This window comes from Lepus europaeus, chromosome 13 (genome assembly GCF_033115175.1).
Source record: "Lepus europaeus isolate LE1 chromosome 13, mLepTim1.pri, whole genome shotgun sequence".
In the NCBI taxonomy this organism is placed as follows: domain Eukaryota; kingdom Metazoa; phylum Chordata; class Mammalia; order Lagomorpha; family Leporidae; genus Lepus; species Lepus europaeus.
The window spans coordinates 86973079-86987443 of NC_084839.1; the positions used below are offsets into that span (position 1 = coordinate 86973079).

At 40.7% G+C, this 14365-nt stretch overlaps 1 protein-coding gene across 2 annotated transcripts in view; it reads right to left on the reverse strand.

Moving 5' to 3' along the window:
* TMEM131 (transmembrane protein 131) overlaps positions 1 to 14365 on the reverse strand; it is a 172928-nt gene that overhangs the window by 59428 nt on the left and 99135 nt on the right. For both annotated transcript variants that reach the window (XM_062209925.1, XM_062209926.1), the window contains exons 6-11: positions 12945 to 13061; positions 11613 to 11735; positions 6952 to 7032; positions 3596 to 3746; positions 3441 to 3497; positions 2499 to 2560 (exon numbers count right to left, since the gene is read on the reverse strand). In XM_062209925.1, coding sequence (XP_062065909.1) covers positions 2499 to 2560; positions 3441 to 3497; positions 3596 to 3746; positions 6952 to 7032; positions 11613 to 11735; positions 12945 to 13061 — 591 coding nt within the window. The remainder of the gene's footprint in view (positions 1 to 2498; positions 2561 to 3440; positions 3498 to 3595; positions 3747 to 6951; positions 7033 to 11612; positions 11736 to 12944; positions 13062 to 14365) is intronic.

A 14365-nucleotide genomic window follows, 5' to 3' on the forward strand; every position in this document is an offset into this window, starting at 1 on the left:
CCATCACAGGGTGCTTGGGTTTGAGTCTTGGCTCCACTTCTGATTCTAATTTCTTGCTAATCCATGCCCTGGGAGGCAGTGGATGATGGTTCAAGTAATGGTCTTTGCCTCCCATGTGGGAGAGCCAGACTGAGTTCTGAGCTCTTGGCTTTGGAGCTCTGGCTGTTGTGGGCACTTGGGGAATGAACCAGCCAATGAAAGAAGATCATGACCTGTCTCTGTCTTTCTGCCTTTCAAATAAATTAAAACAAAACAATACCAGAAAACCAAAGAAATACTTGAGTTAAAAAAAAAAAAAAAAAAAAAACCCTCAATAAACAAACCTAAATCAGTTAACACCCATTTTTCAAGGAAACAAAATATTGAAGTAGCTGGCTCATTCTGGTGGCTTACCATATAAACTACATGATCATTACCTTATAACAAACATATTTATATTAACAACCTATTTTAGCATTAGTCACTGTTGCTTACTCAAAGGCAATCATGAACTAGAAAAATAAGGCATGATTCCCAGGAAAGGCAGCTTTCATATGTTCTAAATACATTTGCAGACTTTTCTCCCACCATTCAGACCCAATTAATGCTAACATTAAAGTGATACTGAGGAGTCCAGGACATTCTGAAACTACCTAGGAGCCAGCTCTGTGGTGTAGTGGGCTAAGCCCCTGTCTGCAGCGCTGGTATCTCCTATGGACACCAGTCTGTGTCCTGGCTATTCCTCTACCAATCCAGCGCTCTGCTATGGCCTGGGAAAGCAGTGGAAGGTGGCCCAAGTGTTTGGGCCCCTGCACCCATGTGGGAGACCCTGAGGAAGTTCCTGGCTCCGGATCAACTCAGCTCCAGCTGTTGCAGCCATCTGGGAAGTGAATCAGTGCCTCTCTGTCTCTCTCTTTCTCTGTCTGTAACTCTACCTCTCAAATAAATAAATAAATAAAATCTTTTTTTAAAAAAAGAAACCACCTAAAAAAGCATTTGAGTAAACAAGGCAAATAACCTTTCAGTAAGTAATAATTTTTTAATAAATTATGCACAAACTTATGAAAGCATATATCAAGTTGATACTGGTAAAACAGATAAGAAAATCTGTGATTTTTACTCTTGGTTAGCGAGGAAACCTCACATAAACATTCCTCTAAAGACATCTCAGGCAGACTAATTGTAACATTTATACAGCATTAGTGTTTTGTAAATGTTTAGTAAAATAATTTTCTCAAAGTTACATTACAGAAAATGTTAGGAATGCCTTAACCAGGCATCCTACTGTCAAATGGGTGAGAAACTTATATTTGGAGCTATTGCTTTAGTAAATCCTTTATTTTAAAAGACTAAAGGATTTAGAAAAACAGACTGAATTCTCTAAAGGGGAAATTTAAAAAATCTCTAGCATCTAGCACCGCCTAGCCCATCCTAAAAATTCTGTATATGTGTGAAATAGAAGGGGGTATGAACCTTTCTAAAAAGATATCAGTCTTTAAGCCTTGCATTATACAGAAAATACTCAAGCAAACATGAAAACCTCTTAAGATTCTCTTTGCACTGTAGGTGGGTTTGACTCAAGCTGGGTAAGTTGAGAAGTCTGCGCTCCATCACCTGTGCAGGGGGACCCCTGCCACAGGCTTTAACTGGTCTCCTCCACAGTGCACACTGCACAAAGTTGCTACCATGAATTTTGACAACACATAAATCAGATGACACCACTTTCTTGCTTCAAATCTTACAGTAATTCCCCATTGAGTTTAGAACACAATCTGAACACCTAGCAGAGCCCCAGGAGCCCTGCGTGAAGGTGAGCCCTGTACCCTCAGGACTTCACAGAGCAGCTGCATACAGCTGATGCTTACTAAATGTTCACTGAATGAATGGAGGAAGTAAGACAAAAACACCAAAACGCTGGTGTAACATGGGCTTTGGGTATTACAAGAAAATACATACATAGGTAGGTACTGATGTAGCTATACAGACACTTAGGTTTCAAACAGAAATACTTATGCATAAGTGTCACTGTACATCTAATATACTTTCATGAGACTGAAGTTTTTCTGTGGTTGGGTATGTCACTTGGGGGTAAAAAAAGCTCAGTTTTCCTTCGCGGGAAGACGAAGAGCTCGTGTGCCTGATGGGGTTAATTGTATTAAATAAGGGAATCCATGTAATGAATCCGTGTAGTGCCTGACAACGGCATTCACCCACAGTGAATCCTAAAACTCGTGAACAACAAAAAAGAAAGGAACAAACATGCCCTTACTTAACTCTGTTCATACGTGAACTCAATACCATATTTGTTTCCTATTCACATTCTTAGAATTCTTCACTAATTGTACTTTTCTATAAAATGCTTATTCAAAAAGAAACTGTTTCAGTCCATTTACCGTGCATGAAAAGTTAGGCCAGTTTTCTTGAGCTAATTACGGCATTTTCTCATCGAATCCCTAAACAGCATTAGAAGAAATGACAAGTGGGAGAGATAATTCATGAAAAAATAAATAAAAACTTACTGTTATCGGTACATCTTTTGTTCCTGAATTTAATAAATGAAGATTTAAAACTTTTGGCAGATCTGTTAAAATTGAGGAAAAGAAATATTTCTTAAAGAGGTATGCTTTACAATAAGTTAGCATCTTATCTTATTAGGTATCAAATTGAACCTATTCCAGAATGTGAAATATCATGACAATCACATTAATAAAATGACTCAGATAGGAATCCTTTACTAATACACACACATTGTATTTTAAGAACATCCCCCATCTTAAATCATTAGATCCCAACAAAATTCAGAACACAATTTTTTAGTGAGCACAGGTATTACAAATATTCAAGTTTTCCAGCAAAGTGTAAGAATAAATAATAAATCAAGTATAACATATAATGTGAAATACATCAAGAGCCTACCTAACTTTAAAAATGCAATCCTAAATAACCAATTTTAGTTACGAATCACTCAAATGAATTTCAAGTTGTAAGTATTTTTACTTTTTCCTTAATAAAAGTTCTTGCTTGGTTACTTTCCATTTTAGAGTAAGAATCTGTTCCTTGATCACAGGGATCAAAGGAAACACTATGTCATTAACTGAATAACAACCTACACCTAAAAAAAAAATTCTAGAAGTAAATGTTTCCATTTCCTTTGTTCAGCACAGCTGAATGGATAAGGAGCTGGATTAGAAACCAGACCACTATTTTCTACCACAGCCTTCCATCTGGAAAACTTCTGGAATCCCCTGACCTTGTTTTCCCACTCGTGAGCAATGCCTCCCCCTGAGGAACGGGGTCTAAACTTGTAAACTCTCTGGGTCCCCAAAAGGAGGGTCCTACAGGATCACACAAGCTACTGGGGAACGACCATCACAGCCGAGCTACAAAGTACTACAGAACCACTCAGCACTGAGCACACAACTGTCTTCTGACCACCTACAAAGATGGTCTTTTTTTCTTACCTTGTGTTCGTAATGTACCAAAATCCAACATTTCTGTTGAGGAATAAATTCCAGGAGCTTGGGAAAGAGAAAAATAAACAATTATTTTTCATTTTGTCACAGTAGGATGTATTCAAAACAGAACAGACTTGCAATTTCTTCAGTTTTCCACTAACCTGTTGTAACTTCAACCTCAACAGGAAGAATGATAAACTCCGTGCTGTCGGAAGCATTGGTCTTTATTCTTATGAAGGCTGTGTGATTATCTGCTTCTCTGGATGAAAAACTGGCTCGCATCACTCCCTTGGTTTCATAAGGAGGAATTTCCTGACAAGTTAACAGATCATAGTGTAGCACAGCTTTTGTAACGTTGCAAAATCACCAGATTTTATTGGGCTGGATGATGTCAATTAACAGAAGCATTATTCTGTATACCTACTATGAAAAACATTCATTGCCAATTAAACACATTCTACTGGCTATTAGTACACATGCTCCAATTCTGAAGAATGTTAGAATGCGAAAAACTTTGCTTCTTAGAACTGAAGAAGTATGATATGTAAGAGCAAAGGAACAGAAGTCAAATGACCTGAAATCAAATTGTCAGTTGTAAAATCACCATTAACAGGTAGAACTAATCTATAAAATCAGTCATTTTTTAAAATATGTTCATGCAGCTTGCATGTATAAACTGTTCTTCAAGTTCTCTAACCAAAAGAAATGTCACCATTAGAGGAACAAACTCTTCTGGAAGTCCACAGGAATCTTGCTAAATGATTACCAAGAGGCTGAGATTTCCCCTTTCCTTTCCTTTAAAACCCACCAAAACAAAACAAAGCTCCCCAAGCAAACAGTTTACCAATCACATCTGAGAAGGCTCTTGATAAGAATTTTCAGTCCAGGAGCTGGCGCCGTGGCTCACTTGGCTGATCCTCCGCCTCAGGTGCTGGCATCCCATATGGGCGCCGGATTCCAGTCCTGGTTGCTCCTCTTCCAGGCCAGCTCTCTGCTGTGGCCTGGGAAGGCAGTGGAGGATGGTCCAAGTGCTTGGGCCCTGCACCCACATAGGAGACCAGGAGGAAGCGCCTAGCTCCTGCCTTCAGATCGGCATAGTTCCGGCCGTAGTGGCCATTTGGGGAGTGAACCAACGGAAGGAAGACCTTTCTCTCTGTTTCTCTCTCTGTCTGTAACTCTACCTCTCAAATAAATAAAATCTTTATGAAAAAAAAAAAAAAAGAATTTTCAGTCCAATAAAGACATAATAGTCATACAAACAACAAAAGGAAGACTCACTGAGGGGTGGAAAAAAAAAGAGTTTTTTTGAGGCATAATCCTTTTTCAGGCTGTAGAAAAATCTGACATCAAGGGAATCACTGGAAGTTCTCTGCACAGATCCTTCCGGGTATTTCAGAAACCCCTATATTCTAGAACTCACTGGTATTCACTTACCCCTACTCTCTTTAACAAAGTGGGAACAAGTGACTGGAACTCACCTGAGAGTCTAAAATGGACTCTCCTATTGGGGACCTCCTTGTTCCCTAGGGCTTTCTCATGGACGGACACAGCACTAGTCTGGGGATGAGGTCAAGGCCCACTGACTTAATCCTCACTCTCAGGTTTGTAGGAGTAAGAACTACTGTAGCCACTGGGAGCATTGAAACATGTTACTCTTTGCTACCCTCCATTATGTTTTTTAAAAAAATTAGTCAGATTTTTATTTTTAAATTTTATTAATTTTAAAATTGTTTATTTTAAAAATTTTATTAATTTTTAAAAATTTATTTGAAAGGCAGAGAGGCAGAGGTTGGTGGGGGCGGGGAGAGAGAAATCTTCCACCTGGTGGTTCACTCCCCAGATGGCTGCCAATGGCCGGAGCTGTGCTGATCTGAAGCCAGGAGCCAGGTGCTTCCTCCTAGTCTCCCATGTGGGTGCAGGGGCCCGAGGACTTGGGCCATCTTCCACTCCTTTCCCAGGCCATATCAAAGAGCAGAGCAGTGGGACTCGAACAGGTGCCCACATAGGATGCCCGGCATCGCAGGCGGTAGTTTTTACTTAATATGCCACAGCACTGGCCCCCATTATGGTTTTTAACTATTTAAAAATACAAATCCTCCTATGTTTCCTTACCATATGCCAATTATATTTCCCAGCAACATTCTTATGTTTCTACTTAGAATTACAATACAAACTTACTAGCCTACATTTAGTCCTTTGAAGCACTATTTTATATATTGTTTCTTCCAAAGACTTTTTAAAAAAATTTATTTATTTTTGACAGGCAGAGTTAGTGAGAGAGAGACAGAGAGAAAGGTCTTCCTTCCATTGGTTCACCCCCCAAATGGCCACTACAGTCAGTGCAATCCAAGGCCAGGAGCCAGGTGCTTCCTCCTGGTCTCCCATGCGGGTGCAGGGGCCCAAGGACTTGGGCCATCCTCCACTGCCTTCCCGGGCCACAGCAGAGAGCTGGACTGGAAGAGGAGCAACCGGGACAGAATCCGGTGCCCCAACCGGGATTACAACCCCGGGGTGCTGGCACCGCAAGTGGAGGATTAGCCTAGTGAGCCACAGAGCCGGCCCTCCCAAAGACTTTTCAAATAATGTCATTGTAAAATATTTCTGCAAAAAGATATAAATGGACTGCCCATATTTCCTCCTGCTAACATATGATTCTGTACTTCTGGAAATAACCACATCACTGACTGACAAATTTGTTTCTAAATGTTCAAGTCAAATGTCACCTCCATATCTCTTCCCAGGTCAAGAAAGGTAGGAAGACAAAATCAAGAGGTAATTAACAGAGCAATTACTACAGATACCTTGGTTCTCAGAAATTACTCATAGTGGTAAAGATAGGATGTTTTCAATCAAAGAACAGCAATTTGAGTAGCCCTCATACAAGAAGTGCACCTACTAGCCCTGCCTTTTCCCTCCTGCATGATAGCGTGGTAGATAAAACAGAAACCTCTCTTGTGTCAAGAACCTTTACAGGTTAGATAACGCCTTGGTTAACATCTGCTAGTATTCCCCAAGAGGAAGTAGAAGTATGTAACAATATCAAAGTAGATGTAGATCACCTAGGGATTCAAATTTTTCTAAGTCATCACAGAGGTTGACAAGGCTCCCTTTGCAAAAGCCATCTGTTTTATTAACAGTGAATCTGAATGGTAAATTCTCTACTTTCAAAATACAATGAATTCTTCACAAATTTTTAAAATCTTAGTGTAAAGTACATCATAACTAATCACAGATAACTTTACAATAAAAATCTGAAAAAACTAATGAAACTGCTTCCTTTCTACACAGCAGGTTAAAGCTCCTGCCAATTCTGTCCACTGCTCTTTCCGAGAATTATTACAGTCTCCCAACTTTCATATCCGATTTTGAAGTGTGTTTGATATAAATTTAATATTAAGATAATGAAGAATAGCCATTCATTTTTTCAGGTGGTAAGACTTAAATACTGTTTGATATATTTAAGAACATAACTGGTTTCACGTGAGCACACTCAAGAGCACACTGTATTAGCACTCACCCATAGTTTCCTGGTACCTCCTTGCTGCCCTGTCGGGAGTTCTAGGTGAAGGTCCCCTCCACTAGAGTACATTTCTACAACCTAGGACAAAAAAAACACAAACTCATTCTCAGTGCAAGTAATATGCTGTTAATGGAGAAGGAAGTCTGACACCCTCAAATGGTTTACTAGAGAAAGCTTAAAACCATTTACAGATATGCAGGATAAGTACCATTACATTCAGTGTCTTGGAGGTGTAAGCAAGAGTGGTATCTGCATTTAAAGTCATCTTAATTATCAAGTTTTAGGAATACAAATTCTTTTTTTTTTAATTAAAGAATTAATTTATTTGAATGGCAGAGTTATAGAGAGAGAGGGAGAGAGAGAGAAGTCTTCCATCCGCTGGTTCACTCCTCAAATGGCCACAATGACCAGGGCTGGGCCAGGCCGAAGCCAGGAGCCCCTTCTGGATCACCCATGTGGGGGCAGGGGCTCAAGGATTTGGACCATCCACCACTGCTTTCCCAGGCACATTAGAAGGGAGATGACTGGAAGTGGGGAAGCCGGGACTTGAACTGGGCCCCATGTGGGATGCCAGTGCTACAGGCGGTGGCCTAACCCACTATGCCACAACGCCAGACCTAAATTCTGTATTTCTTACAGTAACACAAGTGTTTCTTTATTTACACATAAATAACAAGATCTAGCAACGGCTCTAATAACTATTCTAACTGTGAAATAGTAAAGAATGTAGGCATTATTCTGAGAGAATCACAATTCTTTTCAAAGATGTACATATTTATTTGAAAGAAAGATCAAGAGAAAGAAGAAGAGCCACACACACACACAGACAGAGAAAGATCTTTCATCTACTGGTTCATTCTCCAAATGGCCACAACAGCCAGGTCTGGGCCAGGCCAAAGCCAGGAGCCATCTTCCTCTGCCTGCCCAGCTGCTTTAGCAGAGTGGAGCAGCTGGGCCTGTGATGTGATATAGGCTGCCAGTGTCACAGGCAGCATCCTAACCTGCTGAGCCACAACACCAGTACCTAACAATTTTGATACAGCATGAAAATATTTGATTTTGGGGCCTGCACTGTGGCACAGCGGGTTAAAGCGCCAGTATCCCATATGGGCACTGGTTCAAGTCCTGGCTGCTCCTCTTCCGATTCAGCTCTCTGCTATGGCCTGGGAAAGCAGTGGAAGATGGCCCAAGTCCTTGGGCCCCTGCACCCACATGGGAGACCCAGAAGAAGCTCCTGGCTCCTGGCTTCAGATTGGTGCCGCTCCGGCTGTTGGGGCTATCTGGGGAGTGAACCAGCGGATGGAAGGCCTCTTTCTCTGTCTCGACCTCTCTCTGTAACTCAAACAGATAAAATAAATATTTAAAAAAAAGGAAACTATTTGATTTCTACTGGTAGCAAAATCAAAAGTACTATTGATAGCTTTGTGGTTTGTGCCCATGCTCACGATTTTTAAAGAACAGCTTTACTGAGGTATCACTCCCTGACGGAGAATAAACTATAATACATAAAATACACAACTTGATGAGTTCTGAAGTATATAGGCAGGCAAGAAGCCATTACTGCAATTAACACACTAAATATCCCTCTCACCCTCCAGAAGTCTCTTCCTGCCTCTTGCAATCCGTCCATCCCTCCTATTGCCAGGCAACCACTGCAGGTTAGTTTGAAACTTCTAGAGTTTTACACAAATGGAATTTAAAAGTATTTTCTTTTGTGTAATGATTTTGAGATCCATCACAGTGTATGAACTAAGAGTTCACTTCTACTTTATAGCTATAGCTATTTTATAGCTATAACTATTTTATAGCTATAGTTATAGCTATAGTGGTGGCCAATGTACTGAACTCCAGTTCTTAAAACTGGGAACTCCAGTTCTTAAAAACAAAGAACACACTTAATCAACTTAATTAAATTTGGGGTGAAATGAGAAAATAGAAAATTTTCACTTTGTGTGATTATACAAGGTCCTCTAGAAGTGAACAGAAAAGGACTAAGCAAGAGAAACAGGAACACCTTTGTATAAACTTAGAGGGTTTTTTGCTTTGTCTTTTGTCGTGTGTTACCTTAGAAAGAATGTGTTTAACAAAGACTAATGAGCTAAGACGGAGTATTATTACCTGTCTCCTGACTTACTAGAGTGCTCTTCTATAGTGCTGACTGCATTAATAACAAATACAATTAATAATACATTTTAACTGAGAGGGTGAATGAAGAAATCGGAAAGTGTACACATTATTTAATTTTTCAAGATATCAAGGAAACAAGTATAACAATGTTTGGAAACTGAAAATTAAAAGCCCAATGCTATTCTTAATTTAGGGAGAAAAAAGGAAGCCAAAATATACAGGGTATAGTTTATGTTAACAAATTTCTACAGAAAGTGTTCATTTTTGTGTGTCCACATATTTGCCTGCAAACGCACAGAAAAAGGTCTGGAGGGAGATACCAAGATGATATGCGTGGTATCTATCCACGCAGAAGGCACTGAGGTTGGAGCTGGGCTGTCAATACAGTAACTACCAGCTGAATGTGCTTATATAAATTTCAATTAAAATTAAATAGAGCATTCACTTCCTTAGCCAGCAATCACGTGGCTGGTGGCCACTGTACTGAACAAAGCAGATACAGACCTTTCCCACCGTTGTACAAAGTTCTATTAGAGCTGATCACAAAGTAGGAAGTGCAAGGTGATTTCTGTTTCACACATGTTAGAATTGTTAGCAATTTTTTCAGGAAGAACAGACCTATAAACACTGTCTTTTTTAAAAAATTTTTTTCTTAAAAAAAGATACATTTATTTGAAAATGAGATTATAGAGAGAAAGGTAGACAGAGGGAGAGAGCTATCTTCCATCAGCCGATTAACTCCCCAGATGGCTCCAACAGCTAAGGCTGTGCCAGGCCAAATACAGGAGTCAAGAGCTTCTTCCAGATCTCCCCATGTGGGTGCAGGGGCCCGAGGACTCGGGCCATCTTCCCCTGCTTTCCCAGCTGCATGAGCAGGGAGCTGGATCAGAAGTGGAACAGCTGGGACTGGAACTGGCATGCATAAGGGTAGCCAGTGTCACAGGTGGTGACGTTAGCTATGAGGCAACAACAATATTTTCTTAAATGTAAGGACAGGACTAATGATCCAATGTAACATACTACAGGCCTCCAAGGTGAAGAGTACCTTCCCAGACAAATAACCTGCAGTGGTTCTAAGAAGACTACTTAGCTTTCACATTTGCTTTCCTATTGTGCTGGTGAAAAGTCCACTGTGCTAAGTGCTGAATTACAGCGTTCTAACTGGAAAAAGTCTACAGGAATTGCATCTAAACAGGTAACTGTTCTCTGGACAAGGGTTTAATACTGCCAAAGGCTCAGGAGTGAAGGCACAGACTGCAAACACTGGCAGAATGAGCGAGTCCTGCCAGCTCTGGGCCTCGCTTTGCCAGCAGGCTCCTGGGTCTGTGGTTTGGCAACCCCCGCGTGATGCCTCTCCTACAGCAGTGCAGGGGCTGCCACGGTGAGAGGACAAGCTTGGATTTCATTGACTGGAAACAGTCAAGGAAAGAAAGCAGTGGAATTTCTGTGCAGATTTGTCACAAAAGTTAGCCAGGTTAGGGAAAATTCACCCCTAACGTAGCAAAAGGATCTAAATGACAGCGTGACGAGGAAGACAAGAGTGGAGAAGCTCTCCCCTGTCAGAGCAGGCCCCTGGAGCATTTTCCTCTTTTGAGATGAAGATATCTAGCTGAGAAGACTCAAGCTCCTTCCAGGGCCAGCCGGGGGTTGGGGAGAGACTGCTTCTACTTGAGTTCATCATTCCTACACACCTCACAAGTCAAGCCCTGAAAACCTCCCCTTGTTTTTCACTCCCCCTTTCACTGTTTAGAAATATCAGTTCTGACAAACATTAGCTGCCAAAGCCCTGTGCTCAACTACAAACATTTTTCCTCCAGCCGTCATCTTATAGCCACCGGTAAGTCCTGCGGTGTTGGTCCTAGAACTCTGGGCCCTGGCTGTGGCTATCATGGACCATTCTGGACAGCAGGCACATCTTCCAACAGACAACAGAAGTAGAAGATATTGTGGCTGCACCTGTCACTGAGAAGGGGGCAGGCATTTAAGGAAATCTTCCCCTGTGGAGGAGAGGCGGAGCTTGGTGGAGAGCTTTCAAATTTGAAACTGGTTATTATAAAAGACTGGTTAAGAGAAGGAATTGGACTTTTTAAGTAAAAAATAAGTTTCATTTAATGATTCTGTATTCCTCTTGCCCTGAATTTAATTTCTAGACTGCCATCATCAAAAATTTACTAGCAACAGAAATAAAGAACCATTTCAAAAATTTTATTGGTGCCAGAAAGAGCCAAGAAAAAAAAAAAAAAAAAAGCAGCAGTCTTGTGTAACTGAAAACTCTTCTGAAATTTAACACAGAGCTGCTTAAACAGTAACACCAGAGAAGCCATAGTCATTTAAAAATGTTCCAAAAAAACCAAAATCCAGACTGCTGAACTACAAAATTCAGACTACAGCAAGCTGTATTAAAGTAAAACCCCTCTTAAAAACAGCTATAAAACCCCATTATTTTAAATCATCTTGGCAACTGAGATTTCATGTTAAGCATTAATTCCCACCAAAATGAAGCTCATTCAAAGTCAGCATCATACACTCACCTGTAGAGGCTCACTGTGAGGATTGTGTATGTTTATTATAGGAGAGAAACTGCTATTCACAGGGACCCTGGCCCCAAGGAATGGCCTTAACCGATACGGATTTGGAACTCCAACACCAAATACCTGTTTCAAAGGGAAAAAAATGCAATTCAAGATGTTTTTCTAAGTAACATTTTTTAGTTATGGCTCTGATCTAGGGAGACTGGTGAATCTAATGTAGATAGAAATAATACTAACAATCTCACCCTTAAAAAAACACATATGTAGCTTCTATAGTTGATTTGCCTACATATTTGATTTATTAGAAACAGGTGAATTTGGACTGATTTCTGTAATATGCTGGTGAGGCTAAGGAGGACAGCTGCTATGTGATCCAGTGAGAAGTGATGATGGCTTTGAAGCAAGTAGTGGTAGTAGAAGGCAAGAAGTACACACGTGAAAAATGTAGGAGGAAGGCTTGGTAAAGGACTAGGTGTGGAGAAATAAAGACAGACGACAGCTGGTCATGGGGGCTCACTCTGGAAAACAACCTGATGGTGACCCGCAGGCCAGCTTGGCTGCAACCACCCAGGTCTGTAGGGACATGCCTTTATAGGGCCACAACCTTCATTCTTGTGATAAAGTCTTACCATTTACTTCACAGGAGTATCTTAAATGGGTCATTTAGTCAGCAGTTCAGAATTACTGAACCAAGCATCAAAAATGTACTGAATGCCTACTAAACAGCCTTTGAAGATTTATTCACCATAAGTAGAACATTGTTCCTTACCAAAACAGAATATTTGCTCTGAAACTTATTTTCAAAATATTTGAAGTGCTCTGGGCAATGCAGTAGAAATATTCCAAATAAACACAAAGTAAGTTCTTTTTTTTTTTTTTTTAATAGGATTTTTTTTTTTTTTTTTTGACAGGCAGAGTGGACAGTGAGAGAGAGAGAGAGAGAGACAGAGAGAAAGGTCTTCCTTTGCCGTTGGTTCACCCTCTAATGGCCGCCGCGGTAGCGCGCTGCGGCCGGCGCACCGCGCTGTTCCGATGGCAGGAGCCAGGTGTTTCTCCTGGTCTCCCATGGGGTGCAGAGCCCAAACACTTGGGCCATCCTCCACTGCACTCCCTGGCCACAGCAGAGAGCTGGCCTGGAAGAGGGGCATCCGGGACAGGATCGGTGCCCCGACCGGGACTAGAACCCGGTGTGCCGGCGCCGCAAGGCGGAGGATTAGCCTGTTGAGCCACGGCGCCGGCCCCAAAGTAAGTTCTTAAAAGGCTGTCCTGTGATAAGCCAGAGACAATGCTTCTATTTTAGAAATAAATGAAAGTTTTAACTCTAGTTCTTACCTGGTAAGTAAATACCCCATGATTAGATGTGTTAATAAATAAAGTATTTTCTACATTCCCTACTACTCTTGCAAGGAAAACTACATCGAATGATGTATTTCCTCCTGGAAGAATTTTCTGGAAAAAAAAAAAAAGCAATAAAGTTAAATTGGGCAACAAAAAATTAGATCATGTTGAACAAAATTAGACAGCTTAAATTGTCTATAGCAAATATATTAGAATCATTTCCATAAACTAGCTTTTCTCCTTTAAACGTTTAACCTTCAAATTAGTCAAACTGCTGCAAAACAGAAAATAATGACAATGCTGTCTTCACAGTGAATGTCTACAGTGAACTATCTCCGTCCACTGGCAGTCTGAAGCCCTGTATAACAGATGGTTTCTGGATTCTGGTCACTGCAGAATCTCTAGGTTAGAATGAAGCCCCTAATCATAGGCTATTCCACCATCAGACGATTACGGGGGAGCTGAGAGGGAGCTGAGCTTGCCACACAGATGGACTTCTTTGACAACTGAACAGCAGCCCAGGACTCAACCTCTCAACCTCTGTCACCATCCACACAGGGCACAAAATGTTCCAGCAGCTTCAGTCAGGAAAGGAGGCAGAGACCAAGTACGGGCCTCCGTTAACCCACGCAGATTGGGAATGTCACTGGAGTCAGGGAAATAAAATTTCATTACAACAAAACAAGAGGGCCTACTGCATGAAGTTGGAGAGACTAGCACTGCAGTTCTGCCTTAAAATGCATTTGATAATGTCTTAAGCCATCAGCCTCATTTTGCCTCTATGGATAGAATTCTAAAACACTACCCAAATTTTAGCTCAAAATGCATATCATTGAGATTCTGGTTTTATCCTAGGGTGAAAAAAGCTGGGAAGAGCTTTTCTCTCGCATTACTACCAACAAAAAGCAGAAAAATATTTAAAATCAGAACATTTCTTGAACCCATTAGAGACTGTTTATCAACTAGCCCAAAATCTAAGACAAGACCAATACTTCTAAGAGATGGAATTGTATCAGCTCACTCTTAGCAGAGAATGGCAATAGGATGTAGCTACCTCGCGAAAGGGGAAAAGAATAGAGCTAGAATTTTCACACATTGCTGAGGGTACAGTGTGGGCAAGCATGAGAGTATAGAATCCCTGGAGGCTATAGACGTCAGGTGATTCACAGTGGAGCCAGAAATCAAAAGTAGATTTACACTTGGTAAATTCTCAAATAGTTTGAAATTAAACAGAACACTTCTAAATAACCCACTGGTCGTACAAGTAGCCACAAAGAAAAATTACAAAATATTTTGAATCAACTGAAAATGAAAACACAGCATTTTAAAATTTGTGGGCAGCAGTTAAAGCAATAGTTGGAGGGAAATTTATAACATGACATGTTTATTTTGAACCGAAATGCCTCAAATCAATA